Source organism: Apostichopus japonicus, chromosome 18 (assembly GCF_037975245.1).
Source record: "Apostichopus japonicus isolate 1M-3 chromosome 18, ASM3797524v1, whole genome shotgun sequence".
In the NCBI taxonomy this organism is placed as follows: Eukaryota; Metazoa; Echinodermata; class Holothuroidea; order Aspidochirotida; family Stichopodidae; genus Apostichopus; species Apostichopus japonicus.
This window is the reverse complement of record NC_092578.1, coordinates 19,386,812-19,402,955: the sequence shown is the minus strand read 5'-3', so window position 1 is coordinate 19,402,955 and position 16,144 is coordinate 19,386,812. Positions and strand designations below refer to the sequence as shown.

At 38.6% G+C, this 16,144-nt stretch overlaps 2 protein-coding genes across 2 annotated transcripts; one reads left to right on the top strand and one right to left on the bottom strand.

Moving 5' to 3' along the window:
* Window positions 1-1,056: 1,056 nt before the first annotated feature.
* On the bottom strand, window positions 1,057-9,662 carry LOC139958847 (60 kDa heat shock protein, mitochondrial-like). Its single transcript, XM_071956229.1, has 11 exons — window positions 9,506-9,662; window positions 8,290-8,492; window positions 7,500-7,835; window positions 6,816-7,005; window positions 6,240-6,408; window positions 5,545-5,644; window positions 4,970-5,077; window positions 4,418-4,555; window positions 3,918-4,092; window positions 2,406-2,584; window positions 1,057-1,887 (listed from the first exon to the last, which is right to left on the bottom strand). Exons 2-11 carry the CDS (start codon window positions 8,479-8,481, stop codon window positions 1,714-1,716), a joined length of 1,761 nt encoding a protein of 586 aa, XP_071812330.1. The 5' UTR covers window positions 8,482-8,492; window positions 9,506-9,662; the 3' UTR covers window positions 1,057-1,713.
* A 1,272-nt stretch (window positions 9,663-10,934) lies between these two features.
* On the top strand, window positions 10,935-14,519 carry LOC139958407 (10 kDa heat shock protein, mitochondrial-like). The gene is made up of 4 exons (XM_071955471.1): window positions 10,935-11,159; window positions 11,737-11,898; window positions 12,400-12,489; window positions 13,329-14,519. Exons 1-4 carry the CDS (start codon window positions 11,157-11,159, stop codon window positions 13,383-13,385), a joined length of 312 nt encoding a protein of 103 aa, XP_071811572.1. The 5' UTR covers window positions 10,935-11,156; the 3' UTR covers window positions 13,386-14,519.
* Window positions 14,520-16,144: the final 1,625 nt, after the last annotated feature.

The following is a 16,144-nucleotide window of genomic DNA, read 5'->3' as shown; positions in this document are numbered from 1 at the left end:
AACTTCAGAATGGAAGGAGGAAAAGAGCAGAAAATTAAAAATGATCTCTCTGGGGTTAGAACCCTAGGCATGGAGTTTCACTCCCTCAGTTACAGAGCACTACCAACTGCACCACAGTCACTGTTTTGAAATAATGCACATATCTAATATTTCAACTGCTGGGGGGCAAAATATTCAAACTGCCATCTCTGGGGTTTTAACTAAGGTGACCAGATATCCCTGGAAATTAGGGACAGTCCCCAGATTTCATGGGCCGTCCAAGGATAAGAAAAAAAGGCCTGCGGAAATAACGCACGACTTAAGGTTCTGTCCTAAGAATGGCCCAAATTTTTAGAAAGACCCTGAATAATTGCAATTTAAAGTTCTTGAAATGTCCCCCGACTTCATGTTCCTAGGAATGGCCCAAATATTTAGGCCCTGAATAATATGAATAGTACATGTTTGTGCTTCCATTTGTATATTGGGACAGCATGAAAGCAAGCTTGGGTTGTTTACAATTACAAACGTAATCCAGTACTAAAACCAGATTTCTTAGCTGGTATTCAAAACTGAGACATTTGACCATAATCCTTGAAACAAAAATTCTACCACTCCCTTTAAACATCCAGTCTGCAGTAACACAACTCATGATGTCGATATGATGGAGTCAACAGAGAACCTTGCATGCACTGTTAACATTCAATTTTCGCATATATCGAATGCAGCCTCATGGCTTTCTGTTTTTCTTAGTTTTTGACACAAAGAATTGCAAAAATAGAATCATTTTCCAATTTATGTTTCAACTGTTCACTCCACCAGTCTAATGCTGTTTGTATGTTTCACCTATAACCTTTTTTCACTATTGGTTGTTAGCTATTTCAACAGGATGTCAGATTTTTTCAATTAGAGTCACTGGGAATAATGAGTTTACATTATATCTGTAGTTCTCTTACTACCTTTACTGTAGAGTATGTAAAGTGATCCTATTAATGGTTATTTTGGCTACTCCAAAATATGTCTTTATTGTTATTTTCAATGATACTGTCATTTGCTTGTAATATATAAAACAAAACACACTTTTCTTTGTACTTTATATTTCTTTATTTTTGTCCTCAAACTTGTACATTTGAATATCTTTCATTAATCTGGCTTCACCAAGTTGCCAGCTCTCATACATGTGGAGAGAGGAGAGCAAAAGCATCACACCCTGTCCAAATACATAGGAGACTGTATATGAAAAGTCAATCGATCAATGATTACTTCGTTAAAAAACTTGATTTAAATATCACAGTTTGACCAGATGCAAAGCAAGGATAGAAGAAATGATTGGTATAAATCACAGATTTTCTCTTCTCCTCAAATTATTTTACCTCCTGATAAGTGGGTGGGGAAAAGAAATGCTTATCTCTGAGATCCTAGATGGGATGTCTGTCTCCTTTATCATAGCTTGCACATTAATTATGAATCATCCCCAATGCAGCAAAGAACAGCTTCACAAGCAGAATCACCAAACTCTGTTTAATTTTCATCCAATACAAAAACTGAGAGCACAAGGGTTACAAAAGCGATACACCAGGTTCATGGTCCATTTGCTCTAGAATATAAAAGTTTCCTCAAATGTCTCTTGGAGCTTAAAGGGGATTTTCATCCAATAGCTACAATCTCATTTCACACTGGACTGTTTTGACATTTCACATCATATATTGGTTTTAGTTATAGTCATCAGTGAGTTCTCTACATCATTCCTCCCATACCCCCCATGCCACCCATGCCACCCATACCACCCATACCACCCATTCCTGCCATGGGATCCGTTTTATCCTCCTTGGGAATTTCAGTCACCAGACACTCGGCGGTTGCGAGGAGGGATGCTACACCAGAGGCGTCAATCAGCGCTGTCCTTACCACCTGAAGGAGAAACACAAAGTTTAAATTCTATTACTGTATAAGTTCAATAATATCAAGAGCATGCTAAATGAACACAGTGTACATTCTTACTATGATTTTGCTAGTCAAACCATCACATAGATGTATAGAATACTACATATCTTGATTTTAAATTGGATTTTACACTGAGGTTGACATGAGAGTCCTTTTAATCATATTCTCGCAGAGTTGCTTTTGCTTTGAACTCTTCCGCATGGATTTGTACTCATACTGTTGGCATATTGGAATCTAATATGTATATGTATACTAGCAGGGCAGATAAGGAGGGTCAGGTTGGGCTACAGCCGGGGTCCACATTCAATTAGGGGGCCAGGCCAGGGATAAATAATGATGTGTTCTGATACACCCATAAATTTATGAAGCATTTATGCAGGTAAACCAAGAACTGAAAACCCAGTTGGAAATCATAAATAAACTTATAACCCTAACAACAGACAGTTTTGGCTAGAACAATGAGAGTATCAAGTGTTGAGTCATACCTTGGTAGGATCAATAATGCCTTTCTTCACCATATCTACGTATTCTCCTTTAAGAGCATCGTATCCGATCTCTTCCGATGATGAGATGATCTTCTCTACCACCAGGGAGCCCTCTAGACCAGCATTTAATGCAATCGTCTGGCAAGGGATCTTCAGGGATCTCCTAACAATTTCAACACCTGAAACAAAAGATAAAGAATTACTGTAATCAACACATAGGCAAAATCATAAACAAAATTAAAAACCAAGCATTCTCACCCTGCACCTCACCCACACCCCTCTGTTATCCAATCCAGCATCCTCACCCTGCACCTCCCCCCTCCCCTCTGTTATCCAATCCAGCATTCTCACCCTGCATCTCACCCCCTCCCCTCTGTTATCCAATCCAGCATCCTCACCCTGCACCTCCCCCTCCCCTCTGTTATCCAATCCAGCATCCTCACCCTGCACCTCCCCCTCCCCTCTGTTATCCAATCCAGCCCAGCTAATTGACAGAATGTTATCAAGGCCCATGTTACCAAAGTTTGCTCTGTAGTAAGGTGACATATCTATGAGAATTTATTTGGAATAAAAATGTCAAGGAAGATGTACAATCTTTTCAGAAATTATATCAGGTGGGCTCAGTCCATCATGGTGGGATCAAGAACTTGTGTAATTTAGTAAAGGGTTCACTCAGTAAAGATAAAGAAAATTTTGGATCTGCTATTTGTTGAGTCTATTCCGACTACTATGCAGATTGGCCTTGGCAACACACTTTTTAGATCAGAGCTAAATGATTAGTTCTTGGACATTCACATTCACTCTGTGACAAATTATTGGAGGGTGGATTGATTTGATCATTTGCTATTTAACTTTTCAACCAAACCCCAAAATGATTCCTACAGGGATAACTCTAACCTATCGAGTCCTGATAACAAGGCAACCACAAGCTATCCAGTATGTACACAACGGATGTAGCAAGCTCCTGTCTCAGATAAGATTGGTAGCTGTTTAAGTCCTTTGAGGTTTGGTTACAACAATGTAACTAATTAACCCAGAGAACAAGTAGAAGACATAAACTTGGCTCACCAAAAACAAAACCACTGCCAAGTTAATACTTGACTATTTGGAGCCTTGCACAACCTCTATATAGCTGATAATGATATTGACCATCTAAATTAATACACTTGTTTACAAATGTTTGTCAGCCCTAGTACTTGTTACAACTATGTAGCACAAATTACTGAGCTTTTCCCACCACGCTTGTAAAGCAAATATGCAGCCATCACTAATGTTTGTGTGTAGATAACGATTATATTTCACTTCTTACATGGTCACTTAAACGTTAGTCAAATTAACCCCCCTGAATGCGTGCACATCCTAAAAACATGACAATTTTAAACCTTACACAAAGACCTATAAGAAAATTTAGTTTGCCAGCGGAAGGACATGTTTTTGTTGCAAATACATCATTTATCTGGATGTCCGGTAACCCTAAGTAAAAGAGGTGTCGAGATCCAGGTATCAACCTACCTGTCTTTTGGTCATCGTTTGCGGTTGGAACATTATCTAAAGCTGGAATACATCTGAGCAGTGCAACACCGCCACCGAGAACGATACCCTCCTCAACTGCAGCTCGGGTGGCACACAAGGCATCGTTTACACGATCCTTCTTCTCGTTAACTTCAACCTCACTAGAGCCCCCGACCTGTCAGAGAAACATGCGGTCTATTAGACTCACAGACTCATGCCACAACTGCTCGAGATTAATCACAAGAGAAGCCTCTACAGTTTATTGGAAACATGTTATTTTAGGTATCACTGCCTAGCATTACTATCAAGAATTTTAAAATTATAAATACATCCAATCTAATTTTGTGCCTAAGGACATTTATTGAGCATATCCAAGTGTTTTTACATCACACCTACTATTAAAGGAACTGCTGCAAAGATCTGATAGTGATACATGCATATTCATGAAGACATTCTTCTATACATCAACAGTTGTAAGTAATATGCAAATCTTCTCTAACCTTCAAGACTGCCACACCATCTGATAACTTGGCCAATCTCTCTGACAATTTCTCCTTCTCATATTCAGAATTTGTGCTTTCCATTTCCTCCTTGATAAGAGCTACCCGCCTCTCGATAGCTTCTTTGTCTCCTTTGCCCTGACATTGAGTAGAAGACAAGCAAGAAATGTTACAGAAAATTACACATTGAGATACACATAACTGACAACACACACATGAAACAACATTGACAGCAAAGGCACTAATGGTAGAAAAATATGACAATTTGGTACAGTCACTCCCGCCCTCTCCTCCAAACTCCACCCCCCCCCAACCCTCCCTACCAAAATGGGGGTTAAGTTTGTAATGTCCATTATAAGTGTGAAAAATGAAGTACATTTTTAAAAACTTTCATTTGGGGTGGGGGTGGGGAGGTGGGGTAGGAGAGTGGAGTCGATGGCATTTTGAGGCTATTACCTTTAACACCTAACTTTGTAACACCTATTACAGCATAGAACATTAAATCAACAGCAAAGAGTACAGTGAAAATGTGTTATATGACGTGTAGCTCACCTTGAGTATAAGAGTGTCATCTTTGGTAATGGATATCTCACCGACTTTACCCAGATCCTGGAATTGCACTTCTTCAAGTTTTACATCCACAGCTTCATCTCCAAACACCTGTTAGAAATAAATCGACAATTTGCATCACTAAAACTGTACAGCTAATATTGTAGCACAAAAGTATCATACTAGTACTGATATCTGTAACTAATGTGGATGATCCAAATTTGATCCAAGATCGGCAAACCTAAGGATTTCATTAAAGCAGAATGTTGTCTAGTTTGTATATTAAATCCTTGCACAGATTTCATCTCACAGCATGAAACAACAAAAGCACCAATATCTTTGTACACTTTTCATTAAATTTGCTGCTATTAATTATTTCCAAATTGCTTACAAAGGCTGTGAATGAAACTATTATTCCTTATTATAATAAGTTTGCTGATTGCAAATAAAGATGATGAAATAAATTATTTCCAATTTGTTTACAAAGGCTGGGAATGAAACTTTTATTCCTTATCATAATCATAATCATATCATAATCATAAGTTTGCTGATTGCAAATAAAGATGATGAATGCTTACAATGCCTCCAGATGCTACAGCCATATCATGTAATTGGTTCTTCCTGTTGTCACCAAAACCAGGAGCCTTCACTGCACACACCTGAAGACCAACCTTCAACCTTTAATACAAATAAGAACATTAAACAACCATTAATATATGCAACCATTATATATGCAACCATTAACATATATGCAACCATTAATATATGCAACCATTAATATATGCAACCATTAATATATGCAACCATTAATATACACAATAAGACTGCAATTTCAGCAAGAGAAAAACTATGTTCCAGATGCATTTCCCAAAGAAACCAAAGAATGAATTTCACCTATCAACCAAAGTTAAAACCTTCTCCACATTGTAGGATTTCCACTTGGCTAAACTTGATTTGATCTTTAAATGTACACACATGTAGAAGCTAATGGTCAAAGTACACAAATGAGTCAACATGTTGCATTGCACTTGTACCTCAAAGAGAAGAAAGAACCCTTTTTGACCAGCAAGGACCATTCCAATATACTTTATATTTACTTAGGAAGTTTGGTTTCTTAAGGTTCTAGCAATAATGTGATTGTTTGGTTTTGTCACTGTTTATCCAGTTTCTTTTTAACTTCATTTCCTTCACTTAAACCCCCCTGCCCCTCCACTACTCCTCTTCCCCACCCCTCAGCCTCCTTCATAGCCTCCCTCAGCCCACTTCAACTCACCTGTTCAATACAAGAGTCGTGAGAGCCTCACCATCAACATCCTCTGCAATGATGACCAAGGGTCTTTTCTGAGCATTGGCAAGCTCTAGTGCTGGTATTACTGATTGGATGTTTGAAATTTTCTTTTCACAGAGTAGGAGGAGAGCATCCTGGTATTCTACCTTTTGTCCTGTGAATGATTGAACAAATCCACAACATGAAGCATGAATGCAAATATAATATCGAGATTTATGAATAATATTCTAGAACTTGCAAGAAAGATGGCACGCTAAGAGTCAACACTGACACTAGCACCCCCCCCCCACTTCTCCCTCCCTTGTTCTTCCCCTCCTTTTCCCTTGTTCTTTACTATACCTTTCCTCACTTCAAATCATAATATGAGACTGCATAAATTACACATCTGAGACAAAGTTTAACATCACAGAGATGCAAGTACAACAGCCTACAGTAACACCTGTGCACAGGTATCTTTATCTCTACTTATCTCTACTTTATATTCATGTATGGTACCACTAAATTAAATGCAAACTCAAGCATGTGAATACCTTCAGACAAAACTGAAATGATTTTCTTTACCTTTTGGTGTGTTGATGAAATATGGTGAGATGTACCCTCTGTCAAACTTGAGACCCTCAATGATTTCTAATTCGTCGTTCAAAGTTTTGCCATCTTTCACTGTGATGACTCCGTACCTACCAACAGTCTTCATGGCCTTGGAGATGAGATCACCAATCACTGTGTCTCCGTTTGCCGATATGGTTGCCACCTGTCACAAAATTAAAATGAAACTTAAAAAAATGACCAGTAGTTTCTCTAGTTGAATTAAATGATGAACATTCCTCTTTAAAATGCATGCCATATTATAGCAGGTATAGATGAGGCTTCTGAACGTCAGAGACTTGAGTAACTTTGTAAAAGTTTGACTATTTGAACACACTTTATTTGTCAAATCATCCCTGTTGGGTTTAAGTTTTCCCATTCATTCTTAACAAAGTTTGTATCACAAAGATATGTATATTATTCCAACCAATTCAATGCAAGAAATCATTTGTCTGGTATCACTGTATAGCAAAATGCTATTAAAACTGACAAATGCCACACAAGTGCAAGCCTGAAGTATTGCAAGTTTTGTACAAAGGAACAATAGAAGTTTGAAAAAAAAGTTCAGAGAATTAAACTAGCTACTACACAAAATTTGAACACTATGTACATTATTCTTTGCAACGGTCTTTCTTCCCCTTACATAGAATAACAACTCACCTGAGCGATTTCTTCAGGTGTTGTGACAGGTCTGGAGTTCTTCTTTAGATGTTCCACCACCACTTCAACGGCTTGCATTATGCCCCTCCTAACCTCAACTGGGTTGGCGCCCTTGCTGATCTTTTCAAAGCCTTCCTTTGCAATTGCCCTGGCAAGGACTGTGGCGGTAGTCGTACCGTCCCCTGCTTCCTCATTCGCACTGTTTGCGACGTCTTGAACCAGTTTGGCGCCAACATTCTGCCATCTGTCTTTGAGTTCTATTGCTTTGGCTACTGTCACCCCATCCTTGGTAATCTTGGGGCCACCCCAGCTTTGTTCAATAATGACATTTCTACCCTGTGAAAACAAAGCTAGTCCTCATTAATTCACCATTGCACGTTGAAATGAACTTAAATCCACTACTCTTGCACTTGGTAATAGACTTATGATTATGTAAAATGATTTGAAATAATTGGTTACCCCCAACCCTTAACTACGCCAAGGGATTAGCATGGCACATCAGAAAAATTGCAACAGGATTAATGGTCACTGGGATACTTATATATTTATATTACACCAAATTCTGAAGATTTTGCCAGCAAGAATCTTTGTGACTTCCTAGAATTCAGAGGAGCATATATCAGTGTGTATGTACAATAGCATGGATCACAACTGGTGGATAAACTTAATGTGGGGATACAGTTTACAGCATTATGAAAGAACATGATTCCATCAAAACTCGGTAAGATTCATGAACCTAGATGTATGTTTCAATCTTTATGTAATGTCCCTACATTATTTGCAACTTTACCTTAGGTCCTAATGTAACAGCAACTGCATCAGCTAAGAGATCAACTCCCTGCAACATCAATGCTCTTGCTTCTGCACCAAATTTGATATCTTTAGCATAGCTTCTTGTCAAGGAAGGAGCTAAAGATCTCTGGATTGAGGGCCTCAGTACATGTGATGCCACTGGACGTAATACACTTGGAAGTCTATACATGATGCTAGTACCTGTAAGTTTGGAAAATTTCAAAAGCAATAGCCTATAATGTTATATGTGGGTAAATAAACAGTGACTTGGATATTAAAACATGAGATACCTGTTATCCTGTCACACTGATTACTTTGTAAATATGAATAAGACTATTCATTATGTGTGGGTAGACTATACTGAAGAGAAATTAGAAAATGAATTATGGATTAAGCAATTGGGAGCAATTGCACTGAAACTCGCACACAGGGTTTTTTGAGAAGGAAAATACATTGCTTCTTATAGAGACTTTCGGTCATAACTTGTGAGATTCAAGAGGTGCGGTTATTCTGCACTTTAGCAAGCAATTATTCAAACACTAAGAAACTTAGGTCTGATGACTTTGTAATCTTTTACTGCCAAAAAACACATTGGCTGTCTGAAGACTGTTGATCTATTGATGGACTCAGTATGTGGCATTTTTGCTGTAAGTTCCTGAAAGGAAAATTCATGCTGTAATACGGGCTCAAAATTTTTGGACCTAGGGTTAGTCTTACATTGCCTAGGCCCTACTAGTACCAGTACCAGTGTGATACTTTTCTAAATATAAGCACTACTTGGCAAATAATGGAAGTACCTGAAATGTTGCCTAGACCTAGCCCAGTTAGCAATTTGTATATGATGATTATTGAGTTCGGCCTAAAATTTCCACTATTGTATTCACTGCATTTACACAGTCTTCATAAATGACAGTTTATAAATATCAAATGCAATGCCCAGGTTACACGGATTATCACAAGCAGCACCTTTGGCCTACAGCCTACCACTTTTAGTGTTAGGCTCTATTTACAAATATTAGGCTAACATAGGCCTTGTACTAAACACTGAATACAAATTACAAGTCACCATCAATAACTTGTGTAATGCATGGCCATATATTTAGCACGAGCATTGTAAAGGCGAAGCCGATCAACTACCCGGTCTGAACCCATGTTCTTCCATTCACATATTTTCAATTTAATCCCTCTGAAATCTATACTACATAATCACTTACCAGTATGCAATGTTTTGCGGTTAATTCGACAAAATTATCAGAAGATTTTCCCTGCTTCTGATGCCGTTTGGTTTACAAGGAGACTCACGTGGGCTGCGCAACCGACAAGCTTGTATCTACGAAATTACCAGAATAATTATGCAATCTTTGTCGTCTGCTATATGCAAATCAGGATCTTTTAGTCAGGGATCGCCAAAGGCAAAAAGTCAACAATTGAAATACTGTCTACAATCGGAAGACAGATAACGATAAACTTTTTTCTACTTCTTTTCTTTTTCTACAAATGAATAACTTGATTCATCAAAATACTGCTGATTTTTCAATCGAAAATAAAGGTTTATCTATTCACGACACGTATTTCCCCACTGATTCATGTGTATGCGGATTGATAAAACAAGTTTATGGAATAATCACACACCACCTGGATTCTCGCGTGACTAAAGACAACTTGGCCCGCCAGACTCCGGTCAAGTTCACCAGGATTATGTAGTTGAATGCACTGGTTCCCATATTGTTATGACCCGAATAAAAGTCAACTTCATTAAGAATATGTTAACTTCTCCCATCTACCCCGATGCAGCAAAAGCCTACAGGTTTATGGTCCTTGAGCGAAACTACACTACTGTAGGCCATATCGCACGGGCAAATTGCTCAGAGGAAAATCTCAAATAGCTGACACAAGCAAAACATGAGCTGATAATGTAACACCTTAACTTATACACATGACATCAACACGCTAAACTATAAGATACCGGGTAGCCCGGTACGAGCCCAGGGAGTGGATCCTTTCATTAGTAGTCACTGATCAGCATATGCCACCGTTTCTCTTAGATTACTTTTACTGACATCATATGACTATTATGGGCCAGTTCACATTGGATAAAGGGTCCATCAAATGCCATACTGTCAGCTCGAGGAATTGAAGGGTGACAAGTGACTTGAAAATATCGAAAATGTGTGCGACTGCTTCTCGATATTGACATAATCAGTCAAAATAGCACATGCATGCACAGGGGGTAGTAGCCAGGGCACTGGGGGCACGTGCCCTCCCCCCCCCCCACTTTTTTTCCAAAATAGCAAATGTGCCCTACTGGCAAATAAAATGTGCCCCCTTTGATGAAGAACTGCCTTTTGGATATCTTAAGCCTTTGTTAATTATAATTTATTTGAATTATTGACGTGCACCATAACAGTATTGATAGCACTAACACATATATTAAGTGATATGGCCGGTGTGTATCGGTTTATAGCATAACGAGTGGTGGTTGTGGAAAGAGAAAGTGCCCCTCTGGTGTTGTGCCACCCCCCCCCCCCCCACACTTTTTGGAAGCTTCCTACATGCAGGCTTAATTTGCTCATATAAGTACGTGCTACATACTGATTTGCTGCTCTTTCACAACCTACTAAGCTAAGTTGGACATTATTTTTCACGCGATCCCTGGAATTGGTAAAACGCATGCGTAATTGAACAATCTGCACATGTTCACCGTGTTGAGTTGTGTAATGCATATTGTGTGGTGTCGATGCCATAGAAAATACGAACACACTAACATGCCACTAAGTGTGCTTTAGTATTAGATCAGCGAACTTTCTCGAATTTGGAAGGCCTGACATCGTAGACCTACTGCAGCTCTCAATATCGTACTTTAAAATGGTTAGTTCTATCTTAATCTCCTAATGGTACATATCGAATGGATGCTAGAAATGATGCCAGTTTAATTACGTTAATGTTTTTCTCATGTTAACCATACCTCGACAGGCAGTAGGCTAAGTGAACTTAATGTCTAACGCGTTGTCGGTGTTACCTATGATTAGGCCTTGACCAGGCCTAACTGTGTTAGTGTTAGGACTCACTAAAAAGTTACAGGCTAGGCCTATGCCTTAAACTATAATTACGTCTAATGCACAGGAACAGTTAGCATAGACCAACGTGCAACTACAAGCCTGTAATTCAGGCAGGAAAAGGCCTGGGCCAAACTGTTGTAATATTACAGAGCAGCTGAGGTTAAGTGGAGGGGAATGGGGTAGACTTTCTGAGCTAGTTCAGATTATACAACTTTCAAGTACAAGTGATGTAGGCATATATGTATGTGATGAACGTGTCAAGAGTTGGTGGAGGGTACCTGGATACGTGGGGGCTTTTGTACAGGTAATATTATGTTCCACTATATCTGCAGACATGTGCAAAATCTTTTTTCCTATTCTTTCTGTTTTTCATTTCTTATACAAAGGCTGCTGCACTAAGAAGATTCAAACCACTATTTGACAGAATCCTTGTTGAAAGATTTACACCAGAGCTGAAAACCAAAGGAGGTTTGCTGATCCCAGAAAAAGCTCAAGCTAAAGTCCTTGATGCCACAGTTGTAGCTGTTGGCTCTGGACTCAGGAAGGAGGTAAATTGCTATGAGATCTGTTGGTCTTGAAGAGTGTTTACTGCACACATTTGGTTAGAGTTGTAATTATACTTCTGGATGAACAACCCTTCCATTGTTAAAAATCAGTGCAGTGAAGACAAAAGAAACAAGAAAAATTGTATACAACTTCAATCTTGTACAATATTCATCAAAATATATTATTTTGAGACATGTCAGAAGCTAAGTAATTTGTTTAAGTGCGATTTTCTTAAAAAGAAAGGCAGGTTCATGCAGTGTATTTTAAAAACATACAAATGTTTTGGCGTTCTAAACTGTCTATTTCAAAGCTATTTGAAGCAGAAAGCTGTTTCATGGCAGAGATTCAAAACATGCACTTCAGTTAAATATATATTTACAAAATGAACTTTATGTGTTATTGGCACCCCTTGGGTTTGGGAAATTTGACTTGTTCTATTTCTAGTTTTGACTGCATGGCAATTGATTTGTGGTGATTTTGATTCTTGGCTTTTTTGCACTCAGGATGGTACCTTTACAGCTATGACAGTGGGTGTAGGTGATAGGGTCCTCCTTCCAGAGTATGGCGGCACCAAAGTGGAAATTGAAGACAAAGTAAGTTAACCCTGTGTGGAGGTGAAAACACATTTATTTTCGCTTCAGTTTACTTTTCTGTACATGTAAGTAAGGGTTTGTCAATCTTGTCGTTTTGTTCATTACATGTACATTAGGAAGATTAATGGTGAAAAGAGTCTTGATAAATGTTTTCTGTTAGAGTTCATTTTCTATGTCTTTAATGTCCATTAAAATAGAGAACTTCTCTCCAGAAAAGCTTAATATTGTGTAGAGTGAGAGGGTGATTGTAGGGAGAGGGAGGTGGGGGTTGGGGAGGTGCACTAGAGAATACATGGGGATGAATGCTAGACAGGTGATTTGTTAGTGGGATGTGTGGTAAACAATGAAATATGGTGTTAGCTCTCACCCTTCCCACTGCCTTAGGAGGGCAAGTGAGTGATAATTATTGATACTGCTGGCCCACTCATAAGATGAATGTTACAGACATTATAGCTCAGAACATTGTAGTATCAGAGATAATAATATCCATACAGTAGGAGATCTCTGGTCCCCACAATTGCAATGCTGTTTGGGGTTCTGTTCCATTATTGAATGCTATCTTATATTTCACCCTTTTCTGGTAACCTTCAGTTGTGAAAAACTCTAGTCCCTTTAAGGTTCACATTTGGTCATTATCACATAATGTCATCTATTTTCCTTGCCAGGTTGATGGTGTGTAAATGCTTAATTATTTTGTAAGAGAGCATCCAAACTTGAACTGATTCAGATTGTACCAACATAACTTGCAAAAGTCAATTACTTTTCTCACCATTATTTTCTGGGGAGCAATATTTCCTTCCTTCTCATTTTTTTCCTTTTGTATTTTATAATTTTCTCAGGAATTCCACCTCTTCAGGGAAGGAGATATCCTGGCCAAATGGGAACAAGATTCATGAGACCAAAAGCAATAGTTGGGAGTATGCATCAATCATTAAAGCAGTTCACAGATGGCATAGTCAACTTTTCAAAGTTATTTTCAGGTTTTCAACTTGTGACAATAACTGCCTTTGAAGAGCAATCGATCGTGTGAGATATTTTAAGATGGCCTCTCTCATGTGACTTGGATGTTTCCCTGAATATTCATTTTCATGTATCATTCATTATCAAATAAGGTAACAAAACAATGTGCTGTCAACTGGGAAGTATATAATTAAAGCTTTAATAAAAATGTATTGCATCGAGTGGAAAGGGCAACATGGATGAGCTGTTATAGTAAACACCAACTTACCACTACAATGGCAAATGGTGATGAAATTTCAGACTTTTTTATTTTCTTCAGAGAGTTAAGGTACGTAGTAGTGCCCATACTTGTGGTCCTTATATCTTTTGGAGGCAAAATGCCAAAATTGCATGGACAAAAGGGAAAGAAGTAAAATTGGATTGAGAAGTTAGTTTTGTTACTGATAATACTTTCAGGCATCATTCATCCATCTTAACCTGTATATATCTTGATTGTGTTTCTCTAAAGAGCAAAATTAGGTACTTCTACATTTCTTGTGTGAAAACATTCAACACTGCTTTGGGTGATGACCTTTGGATGTTTGTTTTTCATCAAAATGCTTTTTTTTTTTTTTATCCATTTGTACTCTGGATCCTTCAGTTTGATAGCATGTTTCTCAGAGGCATTAGTAAAATGACTTCAATACAAATCAGTTAATGGGTAATAACAAATATAAAGTGAAGTAAAGAGGCAAAGATGTGAAGAAATGTTTCTTTATGGACTAAGTAACATTAGACTTTAATAACTGGATCAGATTAAAGTGTGGAATACTCTGTGGATAAATCTACACCTCTTGAAGAATAATTGATTAAGATCATTAACAGCAAGTAACGAGCTACCACCTGTTCTGCATGCTTGAGATATCACTTCTACTCTTGATACTGTTGAGACAAAATCTTGTTGCTGCGGTCATTTGAACAGAAGATTGGATGAACTTGCCATTGTTAGCTGGAGGAGGAAGATGATGATGGGGAAGCAATTATGGAATTCAATTTCAAGAGTCCTGAGGGCAATAAATAAAAACAAGATACATGTTTGATCTGTTGTGTATTTTTTACAGTATTGATACAATAATCAAGTGTTGTGCCTTCCTCCAAGCATTAAGTGTGGATCGAAAATCCCATATATACTACACAGCTTAAGTAGCTGTGCCCCTCCCAAATATTGGCTGTTCAAGGAAAAGAGCATGACTGGTTAGTGGTGGAGTGTCAGGCAGATCCAAGGAGGGAGTTTGTTCCCCACACACAAAACAAACTTAGTGAAAGCTTTCATGTAGTCCTAATTGTGGACCCGATATATATCCTAAATATGTCTCAGTCTGTTCCTATCTAAAGTTTTGTTTTCTCGGGTAAAACCACAAGACCCTCACCCCTCCCCCCTTCCATCCCTCTCCAAAAAAGGAGTCGCCTTCAAAAGATCTCTGGCTTGTCAGTTCAATGAAGCGTGTGCTAAATTATACGTAATTTAAATTAATTAGCATGTTACTACAGGTGTTGGTATATTGAAAATGAATTGCTTCTCACAAACTACATTTCAAAAACTAGAGCACCAATGGTGCAGAAGCTCATACCTTTTCGAGCTTAAAGATGTAGGGCCCACAAAACTTTATTGCGCACCAAATTTCAGGCCATTTTTCAGATTCCACCAATTTTGGGCCCATGAGGGATAACCCCCCCCCCCCCTCCGTTAGCAGAACCCTGGCCACACCACTGGCTGTAATTCCTACTTTCCCCCTTTAAATCCTATTTTACCCTCTCTCTCAAACAATACCACTGACTCCCTGGACCTACCCTGTTAAACTTTCTCCCCTCTACCAGAGCAGACCTGAAGCACTCCTTGCCAAAATTTTGGCTGGCTGCCTACATACCTCAGGCTCAAAGACTTCTAAGAATCGGCAGGTGCTGATTGGCTATAGGGCTCTTATGCTTACAGTTCAACAGTTAATAACAACTCCCAGTCCTGCTTTAATTCCACTAACAGCCTCTGCAGAGCTTAACCACAAATGTAAACAGAGACTGGGAGACAAATTAAAGGAGCTTTGGCAAAAGGTGAAGGTTCAGATTTTTTTAAACAATGGGGATTAATTAACTTTTGACCAAAAATTATTAGGCATCACCTTTTTCATACACAATCCAACAATCATCAGTTCAACTTTGAATATGATCCATCAAAATCTTGAGGAGATTGAGATATTTGAAAATATTACAAAGAATGACCCCCTAAATAACATTTGACCTCAATTTTCCGAACACCCCTCGTAACTCTCATCCCAAGGATCATTGTGACCAAGTTTCATTATAACTGGCCATACACTGTACGAACAGGAGCAATTTGAAATTATAGGGCCGTGGCCCGGGCCACTAAAGACCCCTAGTTGATCTTTGATCTCAAATTCATGAACACCCTGAAGGTAAAACTTCCATAGTACTATCGTTACAAACCCTCAACATTGTACCATGGAATCTGTAGGAGAAGCATTTTGCGTATTTCCACAAAATGGCCCATTACGGCCCACAGGTGACCTTTGACCCCAAATTTCGGACCATCTCTGATGGCCCTATACCCAATGGTCCTTGTGTCCAAGTTTCATGAAATTCCATCAAACACTGCGAGTGGGCGCGGTTTTACCAATTGTTGACGGATAGAGTGTTAGAG

What these genes read in the sequence shown, in the direction of transcription:
- LOC139958847 (XM_071956229.1), bottom strand. Translation starts at nt 8,481, where the DNA reads ATGTATAGACTTCCAAGTGTATTACGTCCAGTGGCATCACATGTACTG. An exon ending in TTTCATCAACACACCAAAAG is followed by an intron (nt 6,409 to 6,815) that starts GTAAAGAAAATC and finishes AATCATTCACAG; the next exon opens with GACAAAAGGTAGAATACCAG. An exon ending in ATGACACTCTTATACTCAAG is followed by an intron (nt 4,556 to 4,969) that starts GTGAGCTACACG and finishes ACTCAATGTCAG; the next exon opens with GGCAAAGGAGACAAAGAAGC.
- LOC139958407 (XM_071955471.1), top strand. An exon ending in GCTCTGGACTCAGGAAGGAG is followed by an intron (nt 11,899 to 12,399) that starts GTAAATTGCTAT and finishes TTTTGCACTCAG; the next exon opens with GATGGTACCTTTACAGCTAT. An exon ending in AAGTGGAAATTGAAGACAAA is followed by an intron (nt 12,490 to 13,328) that starts GTAAGTTAACCC and finishes TAATTTTCTCAG; the next exon opens with GAATTCCACCTCTTCAGGGA.